The following is a 25,755-nucleotide window of genomic DNA, read 5'->3' as shown; positions in this document are numbered from 1 at the left end:
CCACCTAAACATATCACTACTCTTGGGAAAGTCTTATACAATCACTCATTGGGCTTCCTTTCTCCTCTGTACAAACTACATTTCCCATCTCGCCTTGGGAAGCTTGCTGCGGTGCAGGAACTTTGACGCGGCGTCCTGCCCTGAGTTGGGGTAGATTACCTCCCTGATCTCTATGGTGTCATCGGCCAGGAAGTAGTGCAGGGTGAGCTCATGCGGGTCCCCGAACGTGTTCTCCGAGTCGTCCCAGTGGCAGTAGAAGCGCAGCAAATTGCCGTCATGGTCTAGGAACTGCTTGAGCTTGTCCTGCCTCTCGTACGGATGCAGCGGCGTCATGATCTCCTCCATCTGTGGATACCCAGACAGATCAGTAACAACGCTGTATACTTCATCAATACATAAAGACTACAGTATACAGCTTGGTAGCTACAGATAGTTGCTGTGTGTACAGTAGTCAAGTCATTGTGATAATATTCAATACATATATTGTTTTCCGACAGTGGCATCAGTGCAGTGAGCTGCTCTATCTGTCAGAGGACAATGGAAATCAATCAGCCTGAGTAGTTTCTGCTCTTGACATGTTTCTCGCCTTGGCATTAGATTAATAGAATAGCACTATGTTAAACACAGAAGATGGTGCCACTAAATCCATATTGTCACCTTCTTATCACCTGTCCCTTCCTCCCTCTCTCCCAGGTTGCTGTAGGTGTCCGGGGGTGTGGATGTGGAGGGTGGGGGGGGGGCTGAGCCGCACCCCCATCTTCCTGAGGAAGCTCCTGGTGAAGGGGATCACAGTCGGTGACCATGAAGGTGCGCGATCTGCTGGTTGATGTTGAAGTCGTGCACCGTGTAGAAGCACTTGTCATCCGGAGGGGGCAGCGGGATGCGGTGGCGGCGAATCAGGGTTCCTGGAAATAGGAAAAATCTAAAATGGGACATTTTGTCACAGTCAAACCCCTTTAAACATAGAGGGCTTTTCCTGTAATCAACTGTCTTTTTGCAGGTACTGGTTTCTGTGTGAGTAGGGGGTCGAAATGCAGGTAAATATTGATCAGCGATTTACCTGCTCAAGACCTAGGGTAAAATACCTCACCTTGTGGGATCCCACTGTTCTTGAATTCTGTGTCTACCACCTGGATGGTATCGTCCTCCAGATAGAAATAGATCTTACACTTCATGACGTGATACTTCTCCTCTCGCTTCTGAGGCACAGCCTCCCGAAATAACGTGTCGAAGCTCAGCACCTGAGGGAGAGGGATGGTGAGAATAAAGCAGTCTGTCTGTCTGTAGTCATCCTACTTGACAACAATGGTTACCATGAACCACAATGTGTATCCACACTACAAATATTATTTGGAAAGCACAACAAAGTTCCATGACAGACCTGCTTGTCAAAGGCCACCCATGACAGAGGGTCACTGCCCTCTCCTTTGGGGAAGACAGAGTAGTTTGGTTGAGCCTTCTGGCCCAGCAGCAACTCCCATACAATGCCTGGCTTCCCTGAGCCCACCATCATAGGGACCCCTTTTGGAACAGTCAAAATGCTGGGACTTGTGGAATTTGTCTTTCTCCCGACTGTAGGATAAGGAAGTCACAAGTGAGACAAGAAAAGACAACAGAGCCAATTGCAGGGGCATATTATGGTTTGTGGTAAGACGATAAAGTCAGAAAAGCAGGAATTCATAACATGCCAATTGCTGCCCTAATGTCCTCGCAGCAAACAAGAATGCACTATATAAGGCAATGAACTTGCACAATCTATGGACGCAGCTAGTCAACATGTAGTTAGCTTGAGCTAGTTAATGTTATGTTTTCGCCAAGCATATGGCCATTCAATAACCAAAATAACGTCAAATATATCCACTACAAAACGTACGTTTTTGATAAGAGAATTGCCAGCGCCATAGTGGCAGTATTTGGAATATAAATGTACGTTTTATTCGTCCAACTGCAACTTGTGAGAACTTCTTCCGTCCTTCCCCAGTTTGAGGTTGCCATGGAGCATGCCATTTATCGTCGGTTGCCCGGCAACAGTGCAGCGTCAGAATGTAGTGTTGCACTTTTTTTTTTTGCAACGTTCTTGTCTGAAAATGGTAACATTGCACAGGCACATTTTGCAACATTGCAACATTTGGAAATAATATTGAAGATGAATAACATAGCAACGATGACTTACGTGAAAGATAAACGCTTGCTCATTAAGGTAATTTAACTCAAATAGGAGGGCAGGAAATGATCTGGGCCCTAAACTCAAAGCACTGTAGGAAGTTTAGTTTATTAGGATCCATATTAGCTACTGCACTCTGCACATGCAGCAGCTACTCTTCCTGGGGTCTACATAAAATGTTCAAATACATGACAAAGTGCAGAACAGTAATAGACAAGAACAATATAAGATATTACATTAAATTCAAAATAAAAAAGAAGTTATATACAGGAAAGACACCAAGAGACAACAAAAATACTATTTACACACTATTCATATATACATATTCATATTCTTATATACAGTACAGGTAAATTAGATCTTTAGAAAGAGGAGAGGCGCTGTGAAACACTATGTTTTTTATCTTTTTTTTTTAAAGCTAAACTTGACACAGACTCTTTCATTTGAAATAAAGAAAGAAAGCCATGATTGTTGGTTGCATTTAGCCTTTTATATTAACAATATATACACAAAGTACAACAGTATTGTAATTCAATAACAAAGGTAAATTGCTTTCCTGTGAATGAGAAAACACAAAAGAGGCTAAATTACCTCATAAAGGCAAAAAAATGATAGTCATGGTAATCCTGAATCACTAAATATAATGTGATTGAAGTATTAACTCATACAATGAATGAAAATGGCACACGTTGTGCAAAGTTTCCCGCGCAACATGGTGCACTGCATGACTTGAATATACTGGCGGTGTAGGACTATATTGACCAGAAAAACATGATAAACACTCCAAAGAACTAGACCCAAATGTAATCAATAAGTTCCCGCATTGCAGCCCAACTAGGTGAGCATGTGTAACAAGTGCAACAGTACACTGTAAATATGCTGTACACGTGCATGAAGTTCTGATGAAGACCACACAGTCGATCTCAATAAATACAGCATCGATCGCAGTGTGTGGCACCTTCCTATCCTTTTTTACATATGTACATACTTCCATCTCCTGCGCCAGATCAAAGCCATTGGATGAGTGTGTGTGTTTCAATTTTTTCATATGATGAATATATGAATCAGAGCCAGGACCACTGGATCCCATCTACAGGATCGCAACACTTGTGTGCTCTTATCGAGTGTTGGTTAATAACTGTTTTCCCACAGGACCCACTGGCTAGTTCCTTTTGGGTTGCCTTGAGTCAGAGCTAAAGCATAGCTAGAAACATGGTTTTGTTTATTTGGTGGAGCAGCAGGAAATCTCGATTCCAGTTTATATCAGGTGGTGCTAAAACCATGCAATTACATGGTAGATATAATAATATGCCATTTAGCAGACGCTTTTATCCAAAGCGACTTATAATGGTAGGTATTGTGAAACAGTACAGTAGGTATACATTACAGAGTGTTTACAAGCGCGTTACCTGTTTGTGGGTTGTGTAATTACACATTGGCTCAATCTGATATACTGTATATATATTCTGTTCATGTTATTCCCACCACCATTTTAAAAGGTCACTTCACTTCACAGCCAGACCTCTCAAGTGATTCCTATATAAACTGCAGGCCCCTGTATGAAAATGTATGCACTCACTAACTGTAAGTCACTCTGGATTAGAGCGTCCGCTAAATGACTAAAATGTAAAATGTCTTCTTAGGATGCCAGCCCAAGCAAGAAGCCTCCGAAGAATCCACTGGTGACGATAACGTTTGTCTTCACAAACTCTGTGGACTGGGAGAGACAGAGATAAATAACTGTACTAAAGTTTAAGAAAAGTGCAATATCCTTTTAAGACAAATAACAAATCCGATTGCATATGGATAATTGATCCTTTGACTTAGTAGCCTAGTCTGAACAAGTAGTTCAATTCACATTGCTTTGTCATGCACAGTTGCCCCTTGTAGGAAGAATAAAATATTATACGATGAAATGTTTGACATGTTATGTTGACCAGCTACAGTGGGCTACCTGGTCGATAAAAGAGCTGAGCTCTGGTACAGCACTGTCGGCTTTCTTCTTCAGGTGCCTCTTGGCTTTGTTGACATCCTTCTCCACTCTCTTCCAGTCCACCTGCACATAGCCGCTGTGGTTGGCTATCTGGAGAATATAATGTTTTTATTTTCGGGCCGATAAAAAAACAGAGCAAAAAATGCAATGTAAAATAATCTATGACAATAATGATTTTAACTAATAGTATTGTAGCTAAAGAGCAAGCTCCTCTTCGCAGTGGGTGACCAGCATGTGAAATAACTCATTTAGACTTTTATACTGTACATTAAAAACTTGTGTTGAGTTCCTACCTGCAATAACAGGAATCCTCCACCAACAGCGGTGGCTGCGATCTTCCCCACCTTCTGGAAAAGATATCCCGCACACCTGGCACAGAGAGACAATGCAAAACTCAAATGACACCCTGTCCTGCATATAGTACAATCAACAGGGCAATAGAATCATCTACAGAGGAAGCCTTTGTATTTTTGATCATACCATGTATAAAGTACAGTAGCATTGACCACCAAAATGACTAAAATGTAAATGTGAGAGAGATATCACATGATAAAGAACAGTCCTGAGGATGCTCCGTTGTATAATCAATATAGGCTACCCTGGCCTGCAGGACTTACCAGCCGCTCACACCACCCAGTGCTATTTGTGTGGCCACCGAATACTTCTCAGCCATAGGACCCGAATTGTTCCCACCAAATAGGCAGCCCCACCATTGTTGACGCCTGGCATATTGTGTCAGGTCGACCACCTCATACGTGTCCTCATTCTCTGGGTCTTGGGACGGGAGACACAAAGTAGAGCACTTTATGTACAAGAGGCAAAGAATTGGCAGTAGCACAAGTATTCATATCCCCATCAGACCTTTTGGCTAATTGTGCCATTTGAAATTGGCAACTCTGTTTCGTTTTCGTGAGAAGCAGTATAAATTAAGTAGCCTAAAACCATGTTGGAAGGAGAGGATTATAAATCTAATTTCTTCCAGGCACATCTTGACATAAGAATCCATTAGTGTATGTGGGGAAATAGCAGTCTAAAACGTCAAATGAATAGCGTTATAACGTGGTAACAATGTTGCTATGAATCTATGACGTTGATACATTGAAACACACCGAGTGAGTGCGATCAGAGACCGAGAGAGTAACTAGACCTAACAGTTTTTTTGCGAGTAGGTTGCCACATATTTGACATATATGGATATGATTTAATACTCTATATAGCGTTTGGTTTGAGAGCGGCCACTTACCCTCTTCACGATCCGCCATTTTGGAGTGCCTTGACTTGAACGTTGTTGACAAATGCTGTCACGGGCATGATGGGATACATCGTTTGCATAGTTTGTCAGACAGTCAAACAGAATTTCATGCATTATAAAAAATATCACTCTAATTATTGATCTTATTGGAAAGTCTCAGTGCAGTTTATAATTTAATGCAGCTTTCATAAATGTAGGTTGCCTCACAAATAAACAAAACAAACTTATTAACAAATGCAAATGTTTTAAACCCCCCAAAAAGTATAGCCTACAAAATATACAACTGTTGTGTCTGTAGCCTTTGCAATAACTGACTGATTAATGTTTTAATGTTTAATGTTTTTTGTGTATTTTAAATTAACATTCATCAGAGTGATTTATGGGTAATATACCATGGGGTACTATTGTATGGTATGTGGTATGACAACTGTACAGTATGACACTATGACATCTGGACTGGTATTCTGGGACATGTTTTAGGATTACTCATAACCTAACTCAATATCTCTCATATCTAAGAGCTCTTGAGCTTTATGTAACTGAGCCTACTATATGACTTCATGGTCAGTTATTATTTCCTTTATATTGAAAAGACACAATCTGGAGTCTTTTTTCATCCCTTCGGCAGCCCAGCCATTTAATTGACAGATTTTATTAGACAAACTCCAGGTGCAAAAGTTATCTGTGTTTCTACAGTATATCAAAATGCTGATTATGTACTGTTGAATCTTGGGTAAAATAATTAGCCGATTTGGTAGGCATATGCATATTGGGCTTGCTGCCTATGTGTTTGATAACCATTATGCTTCCTTGATTTAATTGAAACCAGGAGCTTGATTTGATCCCTTCCTTTTTCCCTCAAACAGAGGCTTGCGATTTTTTGGGGGTTTGTATCATTTGATTTACACATCATGCCTACCACTTAGAAGATACAAAATATTTTTTATTGTGAAACAAACAAGAAATAAGACAAAAAAAACTGAAAACTTGAGCGTGCATAACCATTCACCCACCCAAAGTCAATACTTTGTAGAGCCACCTTTTGCAGCAATTACAGCTGCAAGTCTCTTGGGGTATGTCTCTATAAGCTTGGCACAATGGGATTTATACCCATTCTTCAAGGCAAAACTGCTCCAGCTCCTTCAAGTTGGATGGGTTCTGCTGGTGTACAGCAATCTTTAAGTCATACCACAGATTCTCAATGGATTGAGGTTTGGGCTTTGATTAGGCCATTCCAAGACATTTACATGTTTCCCCTTAAACCACTCGAGTGTTGCTTTAGCAGTATGCTTAGGGTCATTGTCCTGCTGGAAGGTGAACCTCCGTCCCAGTCTCAAATCTCTGCAAGACTGAAACAGGTTTCCCTCAAGAATTTCCCTGTATTTAGCGGCATCCATCATTCCTTCAATTCTGACCAGTTTCCCAGTACCTGCCGATGAAAAACATTCCCACAGCATGATGCTGCCACCACCATGCTCCACTGTGGGGATGGTGTTCTCGGGGTGATGAGAAGTGTTGGGTTTGCGCCAGACATAGCATTTTCCTTGATGGCCAAAAATATCAATTTTAGTCTCATCTGACCAGAGAACCCTTTTCCATATGTTTCCACGTGTTTGCTTATTTGTTTCTTTAAGCAATGGCTTTTTTCTGGCCACTCTTCCGTAAAGCCCAGCTCTGTGGAGTGTACGTCTTAAAGTGGTCCTATGGACAGATACTCCAATCTCCGCTGTGGAGCTTTGCAGCTCCTTCAGGGTTATCTTTGGTCTCTTTGTTGCCTCTCTGATTAATGCTCTCCTTGCATGATCCGTGAGTTTTGGTGGGCGGCCCTCTCTTGGCAGGTTTGTTGTGGTGCCATATTCTTTCCATTTTTTAATAATGGATTTAATGGTGCTCCGTGGGATGTTCAAAGTTTCTGATATTTTTTTTATAACCCAACCCTGATCTGTACTTCTCCACAACTTTGTCCCTGACCTGTTTGGAGAGCTCCTTGGTCTTCATGGTGCCGCTTGCTTGGTGGTGCCCCTTGCTTAGTATTGTTGCAGACTCTAGGGCCTTTCAGAACAGGTGCATATATACTGAGATCATGTGACAGATCATGTGACACTTAGATTGCACACAGGTGGACTTTATTTAACTAATTATGTGACTTCTGAAGGTAATTGGTTGCACCAGATCTTATTTAGGGGCTTCATAGTAAAGGGGGTGAATACATACAGTGGGGGAAAAAAGTATTTAGTCAGCCACAAATTGTGCAAGTTCTCCCACCTAAAAAGATGAGAGAGGCCTGTAATTTTCATCATAGGTACACGTCAACTATAACAGACAAATTGAGGAAAAAAAATCCAGAAAATCACATTGTAGGATTTTTTATGAATTTATTTGCAAATTATGGTGGAAAATAAGTATTTGGTCACCTACAAACAAGCAAGATTTCTGGCTCTCACAGACCTGTAACTTCTTCTTTAAGAGGCTCCTCTGTCCTCCACTCGTTACCTGTATTAATGGCACCTGTTTGAACTTGTTATCAGTATAAAATACACCTGTCCACAACCTCAAACAGTCACACTCCAAACTCCACTATGGCCAAGACCAAAGAGCTGTCAAAGGACACCAGAAACAAAATTGTAGACCTGCACCAGGCTGGGAAGACTGAATCTGCAATAGGTAAGCAGCTTGGTTTGAAGAAATCAACTGTGGGAGCAATTATTAGGAAATGGAAGACATACAAGTCCACTGATAATCTCCCTCGATCTGGGGCTCCACGCAAGATCTCACCCCGTGGGGTCAAAATGATCACAAGAACGGTGAGCAAAAATCCCAGAACCACACGGGGGGACCTAGTGAATGACCTGCAGAGAGCTGGGACCAAAGTAACAAAGCCTACCATGAGTAAAACACTACACCGCCAGGGACTCAAATCCTGCAGTGCGAGACGTGTCCCCCTGCTTAAGCCAGTACATGTCCAGGCCCGTCTGAAGTTTGCTAGAGTGCATTTGGATGATCCAGAAGAGGTTTGGGAGAATGTCATATGGTCAGATGAAACCAAAATATAACTTTTTTGGTAAAAACTCAACTCGTCGTGTTTGGAGGACAAAGAATGCTGAGTTGCATCCAAAGAACACCATACCTACTGTGAAGCATGGGGGTGGAAACATCATGCTTTGGGGCTGTTTTTCTGCAAAGGGACCAGGACGACTGATCCGTGTAAAGGAAAGAATGAATGGGGCCATGTATCGTGAGATTTTGAGTGAAAACCTCCTTCCATCAGCAAGGGCATTGAAGATGAAACGTGGCTGGGTCTTTCAGCATGACAATGATCCCAAACACACCGCCCGGGCAACAAAGGAGTGGCTTCGTAAGAAGCATTTCAAGGTCCTGGAGTGGCCTAGCCAGTCTCCAGATCTCAACCTCATAGAAAATCTTTGGAGGGAGTTGAAAGTCCGTGTTGCCCAGCGACAGCCCCAAAACATCACTGCTCTAGAGGAGATCTGCATGGAGGAATGGGCCAAAATACCAGCAACAGTGTGTGAAAACCTTGTGAAGACTTACAGAAAACGTTTGACCTGTGTCATAGCCAACAAAGGGTATATAACAAAGTATTGAAAAACTTTTGTTATTGACCAAATACTTATTTTCCACCATCATTTGCAAATAATTCATTAAAAATCCTACAATGTGATTTTCTGGATTTTTTTTCTTCATTTTGTCTGTCATAGTTGACGTGTACCTATGATGAAAATTACAGGCCTCTCTCATCTTTTTAAGTGGGAGAACTTGCAGAATTGGTGGCTGACTAAATACTTTTTTCCCCCACTGTAATAATATGCCATTTAGCAGACGCTTTTATCCAAAGCGACTTACAGTCATGCGTGCATAATTTTTTTTTTTGTGTATGGGTGGTCCCGGGGATCGAACCCACTACCTTGGCGTTACAAGCGCCGTGCTCTACCAGCTGAGCTACAGAGGACCACATACATTTGAAACAAGTTATTTTTTTCATTTCACTTCACCAATTTGGACTATTTTGTGTATATCCATTTAAATTACAGGTTGTAATTTCAACAAAGTAGGAAAAATGCCAAGTGGGATGAATACTTTTGCAAGGCACTGTACTTCACTGCTTCTTGTTACAACACAGTGACAGGTGGCCATCTATCTCTGCCGCCATGACAGTGATGACAGATTTACAGCCCAGACAATCTGTGGCAGGAGAGGGGGGTTGTGGGCATTCCAATCAAACTGGAAAGTGACCTCTGCTCTGAGTTATCACGTCTGATGGACGAAGCCACATCGTCTGCAGAAGACAACAACAACAGCCAGTAGGATCAAGGCTCCCCATAAAGATCAGCCCTTCCTCCAATACCCAAACCTTCACCTTATGTCATTATGAGTTGAACATTGATAACATCCCCAACTCCCCAAGGCCTGTTGCGTTGTGATGGGTTTAGTCAGCTCCCATATGAGTATTCCAGCATCAGACCATTTAGAGAAGCTTCAAGTTTCAAGTTTTAATGTCACGTGCACAAGTACAGTGAAATCTCTTTCTTGCAAGTTCTAGTTTAGCATATGTCTGACGATACAGTAAGTTGCCCAGAATGACATCTTGCGAAGACATACATATACAGTGCCTTGGCAAAGCATTCAGACCCCTTGACGTTTTCCACATTTTGTTAGGTTACAGTCTTATTCTAAAATTGATTAAATTGCTTTTTTCCCCTCATCAATCTACACACAATAAACCATAATGACAAAGCAAAAACAGGTTTTTAGACATGTTTGCTAATTTATAAAAAAAATAAAAATAGAAATATAACATTTACATAAGTATTCAGAACCTTTACTCTGTACTTTGTTGAAGCACCTTTTGCAGCAATTACATCCTCGAGTCTTCTTGGGTATGACGCTACAAGCTTGGCACACCTGTATTTGGGGAGTTTCTCCCATTCTTCTCTGCAGATCCTCTCAAGCTTTGTCAGGTTGGATGGGGAGTGTTGCACCACAGCTATTTTCAGGTCTCTCCAGAGATGTTCGATCTGGTTCAAGTCCGGGCTCTGGCTGGACCACTCAAGGACATTCAGAGACTTGTCCCGAAGCCACTACTGCGTTGTCTTGGCTGTCCTGTTGGAAGGTGAACCTTCGCCCCAGTCTGAGGTCCTGAGCGCTCTGGAGCAGGTTTTCATCAAGGAACTCTCTGTACTTTGCTCCGTTCTTCTTTGCCTCGATCCTGACTAGTCTCCCAGTCCCTGCCGCTGAAAAACACCCCCACAGCATGATGCTGCCACCACCATGCTTCAACGTAGGGATGGTGCCAGGTTTCCTCCAGACGTGACGCTTGGCTTTCAGGCCAAAGAGTTGAATCTTGGTTTCATCAGCCCAGAGAATCTTGTTTCTCATGGTCTGAGAGTCTTTAGGTGCCATTTGGCAAACTCCAAGCATGCTGTCATGTGCCTTTTACTGAGGAGTGGCTTCCATCTGGCCACTCTATCATAAAAGCTTGATTGGTGGAGTGCTGCAGAGATGGTTGTCCTTCTGGAAGGTTCTCCCATCTCCACAGAGGAACTCTAGAGCTCTGTCAGAGTGACCATCGGGTTCTTGGTCACCTCCCTGACCAAGGCCCTTCTCCCCCGATTGCTCAGTTTGGCGAGGCTGCCAGCTCTAGGAAGGGTCTTGGTGGTTCCAAACTTCTTCCATTTAAGAATGATGGAGATCACTGTGTTCTTGGGGACCTTCAATGCTGCAGAATTGTTTTGCCACGACACAATCCTGTCTCTGAGCTCTACGGACAATTCCTTCGACCTCATGGCTTGGTTTTTGCTCCGACATGTACTGTTGTGTGCCTTTCCAAATCATGTCCAATCAATTGAATTTACCACAGGTGGACTCCAATCAAGTTGTAGAAACATCACAAGGATGATCAATGGAAACAGGATGCGCCTGAGTTCAATTTCGAGTCTCATAGCAAAGGGTCTGAATACTTATGTAAATAAGGTATTTCTGTTTTTTTATTTAATAAATTTTAATATATATATATATATATTTATCTCAGGCTGATTATACAACAGAGAGTTTGCTTGCTGTCAGTTAAGGTAAACTAAAGCGAAGCTATGAGCATCAATCAATCATAGTGAATAGTCCTAGGTATGTTTTATAAACAATTAATATGACACTGTAGTATAACAGGTTTATAAATGCGTATAACTGAGTATAACATATTTTAGCATATGTCTATAATAGGGTCCTGGTTGATGCAGTTTCCAACACAAATGAATGCATTTCTCACACCAGACTTTGTTCCAACATTTTGGTCCATCTCTAGTCCCTGAACACAAAATAACAGTAGGCTGCAGAATACAGGGACAGAACCCATAATAGCCACAGAGAAACAACTCAGCCATACCGATACTGAAGTATTACATGATATAATTTAGTAAATCACACACTACACTGTTATAACAAACAGTGATAACAAAGCAATCATATCAGATCATAATAGCAACACTGTAGCATTCATGCATAATCCTTGGCAACCAACTGACCTGAACCCCCTCCCGTGATGCTTGTGACCTCCATACCCCCCCATTTAGTTTAGGTTTCAAATGGTTAAGGTAGGGTTAAGGTTAGGTAAGGGTTAGGTTTAAGGTTTATAGAAAAGGTTAGGATTAGGGTTTAGTGTAGGGACGCCCCAAGGATCCCAATTAGCACTAACCATACTGGCAACCCTGGAAAAGGACAGTTACCTTAACCAATAAGATACCTCAAAGTAGGCCTACAGTTACGTAATACTAATCATAATACAACATGGGAAACCAATCGAAAGAAGCTGTGGAACTGCATGAAGTTGATTTGTTATTCATCTGTGTGAGGAACGACACCCCAAGAAATGTGAAGTCACATGATTACACACAGATACATTCATTGGTCACAGTGAGGAGAGGGCGTTCTTCCTACGGTGGCGGCGTGCGTTCGCCTGTGTGACACAATTACAACAACTTTGAGCTTGTGTAGGGGAAGTTTACTATATTACCAAATAACGCCCTATCGTAAAAGCCGTCATCAACTCTACTCAATGCATTATTTGGCAATTACATACATGTAGTATTTTGTGTACAATCATGCGAGAAGGCTTTTTTGGACGGGACTTGTTTTCCTTGAGGATTTGGCAATCACACGGCTAAGCTAGCTACGTTTTCAGTCCTAGATAAGCTGGTGTACTTTCGTTGTTATTTTATTTTGGTGGAGTTTGTCGCCCGCTTCCCTGTTTTTTCCCCCATGAAATCGTGCGGAGTGTCACTAGACGCGGCTGCTGCTCGAAGTCTCGGCGCTGCTGGTGATGAGGAAAAGAAAATGGCGGCGGGAAAAGCGAATGAAATCGAATTGGACTTTCCGAAGCTAACAGCGCAGGAGAGAGACAGCTTGGTCGAAATTGACAGGTTAGCGAATGAACAATGCATTTGCTTTCTTTGTGTATGTTTTCGTGTATTGAGTTTTCGTACATTAAATTCTTTAAAACGACATATATGTTCCAAGTAATACGGAACCGCCTGTGTTGTCCTCTACTTGCAGTTCACTATTTGGATTTCAGAGGCTTCATGAAGATGGCGCCAGAACGAAGGCCTTGCTGTTAAAGGTATGTCACAGACAGGACCAGAGTCGCCCCTCTCGGCTATCACTCCTGATTCGTGCATATCTGGAGTAAGTGTCAGGGACTTCTCAAAACCCAGCTTAATAGCTGGATATTTACTCAATTTAACCAAAACCCCATTCCATTAGCTAGAAGCCAGGCGCACAAATAATTGGATATTACATTAATGAATTCCCTTTCCAGTCAGTGTGAATTATAGTTGTATCTTGACAAAATGTGGAAAAGTGGCGCCGGACAATTGACCGGCAGTGTTTTAATTTCGCTGCAGGACATTTGAGAAATGTACCGGACCCATATGAATTGGGTGCGTAACCTGATTAGGGCGTCCACCCACGGTGCTCAGAATGACACAGATCACATTTAGATTAGGATTATTCATTTTAACAGAACATGCAACTGTAGGATGCAACGGCGTGCGTCCTTACCAAATTCCGATGCGCATTTAAACATGTTAGAATAACTGTCACATTTACTTTTCCTCAGCCAACAAGACTAGTAATGAACATCAAAATCAATAGCCTATGTCAATCTACTATCCACCATAGTAGAAAAGTTTACATATTCTATTGGTCAGCTTGTTGTTCTGCACAATAAATAAATAGCCTATTCCAAACAAACTCGGGGACAGTTGTGGGAAGATGGATCCTAAATTCATACTACCAGTAGGTCTGCCAAAAATGTGAAAGCAATGATGCTAATGCAACAGATCAGAACGTTTTGCTTAAAATGTTGATAAAACTGTTATTTCTTCTCATTATAAGAGCAGCAATGTGCACAAGGCAGTAGGTTACATGTGAATGGCAGAATAGATGGTTGCAGTTCAATGCATGATTTAAAATAATTCACCAATACATTTCTTGGTACTCCAAAAAACATTGCTATCAGGTTGTAAATCACAGCTGGCCTGGTACATTCTTTGCTGCCTCCATTGGGATGCACTGTTTGAGTTTCAATGGCTCAATATTTTGGAGAAAAACAGACATGTAACTAAGGCTGGGAATGTCAATACAATCAAACTAGCAAGGGCAATGATCACAAGTCAGTCATAATGTGGCTAGAGCATCTATTTATGTAGCAAGCTAAAAACACGGAGCCTAACGTTAGCTAGATGTCATGTCATTGGAGGAGTGGGTGAGTGACACTTTTTCCCTTCATATCGTTTTTTGTTGGCTATACTGTGCGCAGCTAGAGATGCAGGTGTCATTTGGTTAGCTAGCAAGAACTTGAACGGCTGTTACCCAGTTAGCATATCACTTGCTTTCGTAAATTCACTCTCACTATCTACTCCGATTTCAAAGCACTCTCGTCTGAGTGTGCCAGAGCGCAGAACAACTGATGAATTTACGAACGCGCAACATCCACTGAATATGACCGACCGGTGTCAGTGAACGTAGGCAAGGAAAGTAATAGTTAGTCACGAACGCTCTGGATAACATGTAAACAGCTTAATCAGCTCTGCTAGAGCGAGTAAAATGGTCAGAGTAAGGTGTTGTCTCATTTGTGTTTGAAGTACTGTAGCTAGTTAGCTTTGGGTGCTTGGTTGGGACAAGCGTGCATTGTTGTCAGGCAGGCTGCAGAAGGACGAGTAGGCTACAATTCCCCATTGTTTATCAGTGCAATTTTTAGGGTTTATCTAATGTTCCTTCGTTAGATTTTAGCTCCTCTTTCTCTGGCTAGCATTAGTTGTTGATCTTTTTGTTGTTGATGTGCGTAACTGAGGGAGAGAGAGCCTACCTTTTCATGGTTGTTTAATCAATAGGACTGTAAAGTTCCCAAATTTAAGAGGACTCCCAAATGGTATTGACATATTTGCAGAAATCCATTCAGGTGTATTTTGTGGCTTTTGGCGAATGCGTTCCAATGTTCTAAAGTCGCGCTGTTTCAACTGCCTGTAAGCACACAGTCCAGTTAAAAGTGAATGATGGCAGGCCTGTGTGGCAAATAAAGGCCTACTGTAGCTCTGATTGGCTATGATACACCAGTCTGCGTAGACTCTGGTCCTGGACGAGACAGATGTTTTTATTAGGTTTTATTTACTGCAGTGTCTATTAATTGTCCAAACGCACGGCTGCTTTCCCACTCTGTATTGCTATAGAATTTTCACAAATGCCTTAGGATACGTAATTCCCAAACATTCTAAGAATTTATGAAAACTTGAAAATGGTCATATCTAAGTGCTCGCTTGTCAGAAAATGTTTTTAAAAGTATCATTTTCTTCCTGGGGGTGTATATGAACAGATTTTAATAAGATTTAATGTTGCTAAAATGCTGTCAGTTCCACTTTAACACAATTAGTGGGAAGATACCGTTGTCAAAAGCACATGCCAGCGGTTTCAAAACACTGTTGTCAAAAGCACGTGAGCGGTTTCATGAGACAGATGAACATATCCGTTAGAAATGTACAACTAGCATTGGTTTCTAATATGACTAGGATTGTGTCTTTTGGCTACTGGACAATGAAATAAAGTTGATTTGAAAACCAATAGAACATAAGAGATAGAATACTGGTTTCAATGGCATATGGATGTCTTTATAAAATAATTGCCTCCACTTTTGGTCTTATTTTGGCTAGGCTACTTTGAAGCAAGCAAGTAAATATGTAGTAAAACATTCAGGTATCAAACAGTTCAGTATATTTTATTAAAATGCAAACTAAGAAAAAAGAAGAAACCCGCACACTGCTCTTGCTCTTATCACTGACGAAGGCATTGAGGCCGATGCATAAAGCTTATTAAGGAGCATTGATACTAGCAAGAGCAGTGTGCGGGTTTCTTCTTTGTTCTCGTCTTGTTCAACTGGGGCGGCGCACAACATGGGGCGGCGCACAACATGGGGCGGCGCACAACATGGGGCGGCGCACAATTGGCCCAGTGTCGTCCAGGGTAGGTGAGGGAAGGGCCGGCAGGGATGTAGTTGGCAGGGATGTAGTTGGTAGAGCATGGCGTTTGCAACGCCAGGGTTGTGGGTTCGATTCCCACGGGGGGCCAGTATGAAAAATATAAAAATAATGTATGCACTCACTAACTGTAAGTCGCTCTGGATAAGAGTGTCTGCTAAATGACTAAAATGTAAATGTTTGTTACCATGCACCTGCAGCAAAGGTTGTTCAGATGTGCGAGTGCCTTTTGAATTAAAATGCATACTGCCTCCAGCTCATTGCCAAGTGGTGTGTGACTCGTTGAAGCCTGCGTACCATTAAATGCACTTGAATGGGAAGTGTGCTTCAAATTTTTTAGTCACTTTTTAAAAATGATTTATGATTATTATTTTACCACATTTTGTTTTCTCCCCAATTTCGATCTTGGCTCATCGCTGCAACTCCCCAACGGGCTCGGGAGGCGAAGGTCGAGTCATGCGTCCTCCGAAACATGACCCGCCAAACCACGCTTCTTAACACCCACCCAGCTTAACCTGGAAGCCAGCCGCACTAATGTGTCGGAGGAAACACCGTTCACCTGACGTCCGAGGTCAGTCTGCAGGCGCCCGGCCCGCCACAAGGAGTCGCTAGAGCGCGATGAGTCAAGTAAAGCCTCCACTGCCAAAACCTTCCCTAACCCGGACTACGCTGGGCCAATTGTGCACCGCCTATGGGATTCGCGATCACGGCCGGTTGTGATACAGCCCGGGATCGAACCCGGGTCTGTAGTGACGCCTCTAACACTGCGATGCAGTGCCTTAGACCGCTGCGCCACTCGGGAGGCCCAACAAAACTGTTTTTAACACATGATTTCATTTAGAGTTGTTGCACAATGATTGAGCTTATAAAAGCAGGTTTCACTGCAGCAGGAGCTGTAGCAGCAGCTCTCACCCGCTGTGCATGTGATGAATAATAATCAGAACGACTAACGAAAATACACGCGCCGATTTAATTTCACTAAATTATGTAAATTAACCCTTAGACCAATAAGCATGACCGGACAAATGTATTTAAATCGACTGGTATTTTCATAAATGAATATGCTAAAAAGCATACTTTTTTGGGGCCAAAAGCCAGCTATTACCAGCTAATGGAAACCTTGGTTGACTATCACCAGTAGTGTTGTCACAATACCAGAATTTTGACTTCGATACCAGGTTTAGTATCACGACACCGAAACTATACCACGGCAAAAAAAAAAGAAGGCGTATTAGTTAAAGTCACCAGAATAATCTCTGGGCATACACAGTGCTGATTTCCTGTGCTGTGTATTTTGTAGGCTTTTTATACATTGAAAAATATGTTGATAACTGGTAGACAAACTAAAATAACAAATAGAATATCTTTTTTTCTATATTCAATAAAAAAAAAGACATTAAATAACAGAAGGATGTATTAAATTGTCCTTATGCAAAACCATATCAGAGACTCAGAGCATACAAAATAATTCTGCAATTACATCTAAACTGTTTTAAAATGTAATTTGATACATATTAGTTTTACTTTGCTAATTTATGGCTATTATATTGGGTCAAATAACATTCATTAGACCTATGATTCATTATTCATTACAGCTAAATAATTGAATTTATTAAATTAATAGTTTAGTTCCAAAACGACAAACACTTCTATGCTAATTTCTGAAGCGTCTATAGACCTATAGCAATAGTCTACATACCATAGAAATACAATGAATTTTACACAGCATACTACGATTCCCAGAATGCATTTAAACTCCCAGGTTGCAATTCTTCGCCCAGCGCTTGCTGGCTGGCTAGTGGCTACTGCAATCCCACATGCCCGCATGTGGTCCACTGTAGCTCAGCTGGTAGAGCACGGCGCTTGTAACGCCAAGGTAGTGGGTTCGATCCCCGGGACCACCCATACACCAAAAAAAAAATATGCACGCATGACTGTAAGTCGCTTTGGATAAAAGCGTCTGCTAAATGGCATATTATTATATTATATTATATTATATTATATTATATGCTCAGACAAATGCCAAGTAGTCTAAGTACTGTCCCCTGTAGCTCAGTTGGTAGAGCATGGCGCTTGCAACGCCAGGGTTGTGGGTTCGTTTCCCACAGGGGGCCAGTATGAAAATGTATGCACTCACTAACTGTAATTCGCTCTGGATAAGAGCGTCTGCTAAATGACTAAAATGTAAGTATATTTCTGTTATGAGAACATTTCACATTACTTTTGGGTTGTCATTTGGGTTGTCATATTATAACGCTCACATGAATGTCATGCGTGGAGGTATGTTTCTGTTAGAAACCATGTGTCGGCATTTTCTGTCCTCTCGCTTGCTTCTCAAAAGTGGCTGTGTCAGCTGCAAGCGCAAGTAGCCTGGCTAGCTTACTACTGCCCCATTTTGAGAAGATTCAGACAAATTTACTAGACCGACTCGATCCTCTCAATCCGTATATATGACGTGAGACACATTTGACAGAAGTACCGAAAGTAACAAAAATGTAATGTTCTAGTATCGTACAGAAGTTTCAGTATACCGTGCAACACTAATTACCAGGCACCATGCACTTATACCATAACACAATACCACAGAGGCCTGGCTTCGAAATTACATGGCAGCTAGCTACTTCATATTAAAGGGGCAATCAGCAGTTACTATATCCATTTTTGGACTTATAAAATAATGATATGATTCTTGAAGAATATAACTTAGAACACCTTGTGAGCTTAGTTCAACTGTCGTATCGGAACCCAAAATATAAGCTTGTTTTACTCTGTAAACAAAGAAAAGGTAATCAAACACTGTATAGCCTCAAAACATAGTTAAAACTATAATGTTGATGTCATGGATGGTCAGTCCTTGCATCCATAGCTCTCTCAATGATTTTGAGTGTCGTTACAGTTCTCCAGCCCCATCACTCAGCTTTTTACCAAACCAGGGGCGGGGAGGCCGCTTTGTTATTGTTTCTACTGCTGATTGCTGCTTTAATATCATCATTTATCTGTAAATTATTGGGTGGTATTGTTGGCAGTGGCCTAACAGTTTTGACAGCTGAACAAGCACGCAATTGAATGGTTCTAGCTTGAAGGCGATAAGTTGGTCAGGAACTCCTAATTTGGCTGTCCTAATGCCACTCACTTCACTTGGTGCTGAAATATTGGTCCTGACGATACATTGTAACATTATGCATGCGCAGCAATCAATAATGACCAGTTTGCGACTATGTAACATTCTCAGCACCAGTTAGCAGCGTCCTGTTCTGTGTCAAAGACAGAGGCTGGCTGGATAGCCATTGGATACTTAGCTAGATGCTGTTAGCATGTCATACATTTCCCCTCATGTATTATCAGGGCATTGGTGTCTGGTTTGCTCGAGTGAAATGTGTTGTTTTGTTCATTGAATGTAGTAAACAAAGTAATGGCTGCGGATCAGCCCAATATGGCAGGGTTGAGAGGAGTTGGCTAACTATATATATATATATTTTTAATATGTTTTTATTTAACCTTTATTTAACTAGGCAAGTCAGTTAAGAACAAATTCTTATTTACATTAGCCAGCTAGCCAAGTTATGTCTTATATGTCAATGGAATATGTTTGTGTTACATACTTGACCTATAGGAATGCTTGCTGATAAGCAACAACAAACAACTTTTTGCGGTGTCGGTTTTTTGTGTTGGCGACAGACTTCATAGCTCAAATGTCCCATTCGTATTGGAACTGTCCCAATAAACTGCTGTTTGATCAGAGATAGTTGGGGGGGGGGGTAGGGGATGCTGGTGGACCCCACACTTACTACTAGGTTACCTACAGACGCATGGCTGATGAACGGCATACCTAGGCCTGTTACTTTATATATTGAGTTTTTGTTCAGTAAAAGCCATTGAGGAAACTGGGTTATTGAAAACGGAGAATCTGCTGAGCTGCCTATAACTTGCCACAGTGTCCCTCTAGCTTTTGCACTGGGAGCCAAATCAAATAATCCTACTTCAAACTTGTTGGTTTCTCAGGCGTGTAAACTACCACATTTTGAAATATGACAACACCATACATGGCGCTGATTTCCTATGCCGTATATGTTGTAGGCTAGTTCACTCACAGCCTAGTTGTAGGTTTTTAGTGGTTTGTTTTTGTGTGTTCAGTTTTGGCAAAATTGATGCAGTGTTTGCATGGAAACATTGTTGGTTTATAAATGTTTTGCTTTTATATGTAGGTTTAGCTAGGAGTTAGTAGTAAGGCTACCCCCCCCCCCCCGCGCTGGGTTCTGAGTCTGACCCACCATGTTGAAAACCATTGACCTCTGTCATCTTCAGAATGCAACACTGTAATATTGTAATATTTATTTGACTGGTTGAGTAACGATCCACCCTGTGAGGAGATGAATAATGTCTCTGATATCTCACTAGTCATATTGCTGATTCACAGTGGCCTCTGGCAGGCCCGGCATCATGCAGGGCAGAGAGAGCTGTGTTGTTGCTGCTGGGACTAAAGACATGTCACTGAATAAGGCGCGTCAGACCACTTGGCATCCAGCCAGTACGCCACTACACTTTCCTATTTTTTTTTTAAACCCTCCTCTCTTGGCACATGGCAGGCTTTCAGCTGATAATTAAGGCGTGAAAACAGAGTGTTAGCCAGCTCTGGACCCGCTCCAGAAAGAGGGAGGGAGGGGGAAGTAAAAGTGTTGCCCAGGATTGGAAGCCTTTGTTTGATTTAATGTACTGTGTGTGTACTAGTTCCTATTATAGAGAGGAACTGTCAACTGTTGTTTTTTCATGCCAATGGATGGACTAGCAGGATGGGTAAGCTTGATGTAGGCTACCCGTTTATTAGGGCATGTTTGGAGATACTATAGTAGCTGGCTTTCCTTGGGCATTTGACAGACATTTGATTACTTAACTTGGCGTTGTTAGTAGGGTTGGGCGGTATCCATATTTTCATACCATTTCTGTACCATACCGGGGTATACGGTATTACCAAATGTGCATGCGAGGTGCGCTTTTAAAACAATTTTATATATATATATAAATGCAACATGCAACAATTTCAAAGATTTTACTGAGTTACAGTTCATTTAGAATGAAATCAGTCAATTGAAATAAATTCATTAGGCCCTAATCTATGGATTTCACAGGACTAGGCAGGGGCGCAGCAATGGGAGGGCATAGGCCCACCCACTTGGGAGCCAGGTCCACCCACTGGGGTACCAGGCCCAGCCAATCAGAATACGTTTTTTCCCACAAAAGGGCTTTATTAAAGACAGAACTACTCCTCAGCACCCCTCTCCCCCTCTTCAGACGATCCCGCATGTGAAAAAGCCGGATGTGGAGGTACTGGGCTGGCGTGGTTATACGTGGTCTACGGGTGTGAGGCCGGTTGTATGTACTGCCAAATTATCTAAAACGACGTTAGAGGTGGCTCATGGTAGAAAAATGTATATTCAATTCTCTGGCAACAGCCCTGTTGGACATTACTGCAGTCAGCATGACAATTGCACGCTCCCTCAACTTGAGACATCTGTGGAATTGTGTTGTGTGACAAAACTGCACATTTTAGAGTGGCCTTTTATTGTCCCCAGCACAAGGTGCACCTGTGTAATGACCATGCTGTTTAATCAGCTTCTTGATATGCCACACCTGTCAGGGGGATGGATTATCTTGGCAAAGGAGAAATGCTCACTAACAGGGATGTAAACAAACTTGTGCCCAAAATGTGAGAGAAATAAGCTTTCTGTGCATATGGAAAATGTCTGGGATCTTTTTATTTCAGCTCATGAAACATGGGACCAACACTTTACATGTTATGTTTATATTATTGTCTCAAAGCTTTTTTGTGACCTAAGTCATGTTTGTGCCTGTGACATTGAGTCTGACTAGTAGAAAAACAACCTATGTTGTCAACAAACAATGTAAATAGCCAAGAAACACCAAGTCTCACTTCAGTAGACTTTTGTTTCAACTAAATTAGGCTAACTTTTATGCCTGTGCACAGGGCTTATAAAAATGAATATTTCACTCAGCTCTTCACAGCCTAGGCAGTGTTGCAGCGCGAGGTGGAATAGACTATAGGATTCATAGTTCTTTGACTTTGTGCAATTTAATTTACCAGCTATGAAACAAAACGGCGGAAATACTTAAACAGCTACTGCAGCATTTATTTTACTAGATATGTGATCATACTTGACTATTTATATTCAGAAATGCTCACACTGTGGAGCCCTGACCACCTGCCAACGTGGCTGGTGAAATAGACATGTTACCCGCCCATGCCAAAGTCTACCCGCAGGTGGTGGCTGTTAATTCTAGGCCCTGCCCCTACACATTGACGCAGTACTGATACCCTGTGGATATAGCCAAGTGATCGTTGCTCACTGTGCATGTATTACTTACAGTGGGGAGAACAAGTATTTGATACACTGCCGATCTTGCAGGTTTTCCTACTTACAAAGCATGTAGAGGTCTGTAATTTTTATCATAGGGACACATCAACTGTGAGAGACGGAATCTACCTACCCAGTGGTAGATGGGAAATATAGCCCACATAGGGTGGTCAAATAGTGCTCTGGAGTGGTGTGTTATTTTGGGGGGGGAAGAGGTAACTGGAGTGATCCCATAGCACAGTGACCAGTTGTCTGGGATGTCTGGCTGGCTAGATCTGGATCGAAGAGACAGGGCTGTGGGTTGACGGATGAGACCGCGCTGTTTGTGTGTCTCCGTCTCCCCTCAGGACTGCACTGACCTCTCTCTCACTCTGTTTGTCTAATACCTTTGGCTGCCTGACTCACTCTGACTGACTTTGAAATCTCCTCCTAGTCAATACAATACCTGCTCCACAGTGTCTGTGGACACGGGACATTTTGTGTCAAGTGAGGAGCGTATGAACACCGCTTTACCCTAGGTTCCTGGAATACCATTGCTCCTGCACTATGATAACATACACTACCGTTCAACAGTTTGGGGTCACTTAGAGATGTCCTTGTTTTCGAAAGAAAATAAATGTTTATGTCCATTAAAATAACATCAAATTGATCAGAAATACAGTGTAGACATTGTTAATGTTGTAAATGGCTATTGTAGCTGGAAACGGCTGATGTATTCTACAGAGGCCCATTATCAGCAACCATCAGTCCTGTGTTCCAATGGCACGTTGTGTTTGCCAATCCAAGTTTATCATTTTAAAAGGCTAATTGATCATTAGAAAACCCTTTTGCAAGTATGTTAGCATAGCTGAAAACTGATTTTAAAGAAGCAATAAAACTGGCCTTCTTGAGACTAGTTGAGTATCTGGAGCATCAGCAATTGTGGGTTCGATTACAGGCTCAAAATGGCCAGAAACAAAGAACTTTCTGCTGAAACTCGTCAGTCTATTCTTGTTCTGAGAAATGAAGGTTATTCCATGCGAGAAATTGCCAAGAAACTGAAGATCTAGTAACCAACCAACGTGCATAGTTTTCGGGAGATTTAGGCCTAGAAGCTCAAATTGATTTAGTGTGGACTTCTGAAAGTTGGGGCCTTCCTTAGGCCACCATTTTAATATGGGGTGTTGAAATGATTCAAATGTAACCTCCTTCTCTCTCTCCCCCTCTCTTTCCCCCTCTCTCTCCCCCTCTCTCTCCCCTCTCTCTCTCCCCCTCTCTCTCTCCCCCTCTCTCTCCCCCTCTCTCTCCCCCCTCTCTCTCTCCCTCTCTCTCTCCCCCTCTCTCTCCCCCTCTCTCTCCTCTCTCCCCCCTCTCTCCCCCCCCTCTCTCCCCCTCTCTCTCCCCCTCTCTCTCCCCCCTCTCTCTCCCCCTCCCTCCCCCTCTCTCTCCCCCTCTCTCTCCTCCTCTCTCTCCCCCATCTCTCTCTCCCCCTCTCTCTCTCCCCCTCTCTCTCCCCCCTCTCTCCCTCCTCTCTCTCCCCCTCTCTCTCCCCCTCTCTCTCCCTCTCTCTCTCCCCTCTCTCTCTCCCTCTCTCTCTCCCCCCTCTCTCTCCCTCTCTCTCTCCCCCTCTCTCTCCCCCTCTCTCTCCCCCCTCTTTCCCCCCCTCTCTCTCCCCCTCTTTCCCCCTCTCTCCCCCCTCTCTCCCCCCTCTTTCCCCCCTCTCTCCCCCTCTCTCCCCCTCTCTCCCCCCTCTCTCCCCCTCTCTCCCCCCTCTCTCTCCCTCTCTCTCCCCCTCTCTCCCCCTCTCTCTCTCCCCCTCTCTCCCCCCTCTCTCTCCCTCTCTCTCCCCCCTCTCTCTCCCCCTCTCTCCCCCTCTCTCCCCCTCTCTCTCCTCCTCTCTCTCCTCCTCTCTCTCCCCCCTCTCTCCTCCTCTCTCTCCCCCTCTCTCCCCCTCTCTCTCCCCCCTCTCTCCCCTCTCTCTCCCCTCCTCTCTCCCCCTCTCTCTCCCCCCCTCTCTCTCCCCCTCTCTTTCCCCCCTCTCTCCCCCCTCTCTCTCTCCCCCTCTCTCCCCCTCTCTCCCCCTCTCTCCCCCTCTCTCCCTCTCTCTCCCCCTCTCCCCCTCTCTCCCCCCTCTCTCCCCCCTCTCTCCCCCTCTCTCTCCCCCTCTCTCCCTCTCTCTCCCCCTCTCTCTCCCCCTCTCTTTCCCCCCTCTCTCCCCCCTCTCTCCCTCTCTCCCCCTCTCTCTCCCCCTCTCTCTCCCCCTCTCTCTCCCCCTCTCTCTCCCCCTCTCTCTCCCCCCTCTCTCCCCCTCTCTCTCCCCCTCTCTCCCCTCTCTCTCCCCCTCTCTCCCTCTCTCTCCCCCTCTCTCCCCCTCTCTCTCCCCCTCTCTCCCCCCTCTCTCCCCCCCTCTCTCCCCCCTCTCTCCCCCTCTCTCCCCCTCTCTCTCCCCCTCTCTCTCCCCCTCTCTCTCCCCCTCTCTCCCTCTCTCTCCCCCTCTCTCTGCAGGCTGTAAGCTGCTATGACTCCGTCATTCTGAAGTCTGAAGGGAAAGTAGAGTCGGAGATGTTCTGCCAGCTGGGCCACTTCAACCTCCTCCTGGAGGACTATCCAAAAGGTACAGCCTACACCAGATCACATCCTTAAATGTAGTAATGACAATGCTTTTGGAAGTGTATGTTTGGCAGAACGTAGGATTTGGGGCGTTGGGTTTTTGCCCTTTTAAAAGCAGCAGCCGGCAGACAGGCCACCTCCCTCTTATTCTCCCCAAACCCTGGAAAAGGTGTCTGGGGAAATGAAAAGAATAGTAGGCAGTCATGTTGGCGTGTGGAATGCTCTGCTGTCTCTGTCGTCACGCCGATAGTCTAAGTCCTTCTCTTCTCTGCCGTTATGCAATTCCACTGCCATTGTTTGCGGACGGCTCTGGGCTTTATATGACTAGAAGTCTGGAGGAGTTGCTTGAAGACATTTTAGTTTTGTTTGTGTGCGTTTTCATGTTAATTGAGTATTTTTTGTGTTTTTTTGGTTCGAAGAACTGTTTATTGTTATGCTTTGGGTTTGATTTGGCCTGTATCCAATATTGCTGACGCGGTAGTGGAAAGAATCTGTTGAGTAGATGAAGATTATGTAATTTAGGCTAATTGTTACAGCATTGTTTTTGATATCTTCACTAACTGGTCTCTCCTCTCAGCATTATCTGCATATCAGAGGTACTACAGTTTACAGTCGGACTACTGGAAGGTGAGTGGCTACTATCTGAAACGCCATGTATCCAAGTAGGTCTATCTCTTGACTGCTACTTTCTGAAACGCCATGTATCCAAGTAGGTCTATCTCTTGACTGCTACTTTCTGAAATGCCATGTATCCAAGTAGGTCTATCTCTTGACTGCTACTTTCTGAAATGCCATGTATCCAAGTAGGTCTATCTCTTGACTGCTACCTGGTTGCCTCTCTCTGCTTT

General features: G+C 43.2%; 3 protein-coding genes across 6 annotated transcripts in view; 1 reads left to right on the top strand and 2 right to left on the bottom strand.

Annotated features, from left to right (window-relative positions):
- LOC121536587 (EF-hand domain-containing family member C2-like) overlaps positions 1-687 on the bottom strand; it is a 1,122-nt gene extending 435 nt beyond the window's left edge. Inside the window, exon 1 of the mRNA XM_041843987.1 lies at positions 1-687. This exon is cut by the window's left edge and continues 435 nt beyond it. Coding sequence (XP_041699921.1) covers positions 76-345 — 270 coding nt within the window. The 5' untranslated portion in view covers positions 346-687 and the 3' untranslated portion in view covers positions 1-75.
- Positions 688-2,632: 1,945 nt separating this feature from the next.
- Positions 2,633-5,469, bottom strand: LOC121536205 (FUN14 domain-containing protein 1). The gene is made up of 5 exons (XM_041843479.1): positions 5,401-5,469; positions 4,775-4,931; positions 4,451-4,526; positions 4,119-4,247; positions 2,633-3,881 (listed from the first exon to the last, which is right to left on the bottom strand). The coding sequence occupies exons 1-5, from the start codon at positions 5,417-5,419 to the stop codon at positions 3,804-3,806; spliced, it is 459 nt and encodes a 152-aa protein (XP_041699413.1). The 5' UTR covers positions 5,420-5,469; the 3' UTR covers positions 2,633-3,803.
- Positions 5,470-12,356: 6,887 nt separating this feature from the next.
- The window catches only part of LOC121536590 (histone demethylase UTY-like), a 114,695-nt gene continuing 101,296 nt past the window's right edge, over positions 12,357-25,755 (top strand). For all 4 annotated transcript variants that reach the window (XM_045211624.1, XM_045211623.1, XM_045211622.1 and 1 more), the window contains exons 1-4: positions 12,357-12,839; positions 12,973-13,036; positions 24,803-24,911; positions 25,485-25,534. In XM_045211624.1, the coding sequence (XP_045067559.1) occupies positions 12,679-12,839; positions 12,973-13,036; positions 24,803-24,911; positions 25,485-25,534 (384 nt within the window). In that variant the 5' untranslated portion in view covers positions 12,357-12,678. The remainder of the gene's footprint in view (positions 12,840-12,972; positions 13,037-24,802; positions 24,912-25,484; positions 25,535-25,755) is intronic.

Source organism: Coregonus clupeaformis, chromosome 37 (assembly GCF_020615455.1).
Source record: "Coregonus clupeaformis isolate EN_2021a chromosome 37, ASM2061545v1, whole genome shotgun sequence".
NCBI lineage: Eukaryota > Metazoa > Chordata > Actinopteri > Salmoniformes > Salmonidae > Coregonus > Coregonus clupeaformis.
This window is presented reverse-complemented; position numbering and strand designations above follow the sequence as displayed.

What these genes read in the sequence shown, in the direction of transcription:
- LOC121536205 (XM_041843479.1), bottom strand. An exon ending in GAGGATTCCTGTTATTGCAG is followed by an intron (nt 4,248 to 4,450) that starts GTAGGAACTCAA and finishes TATATTCTCCAG; the next exon opens with ATAGCCAACCACAGCGGCTA. An exon ending in TCAGCTCTTTTATCGACCAG is followed by an intron (nt 3,882 to 4,118) that starts GTAGCCCACTGT and finishes TGTCTCTCCCAG; the next exon opens with TCCACAGAGTTTGTGAAGAC.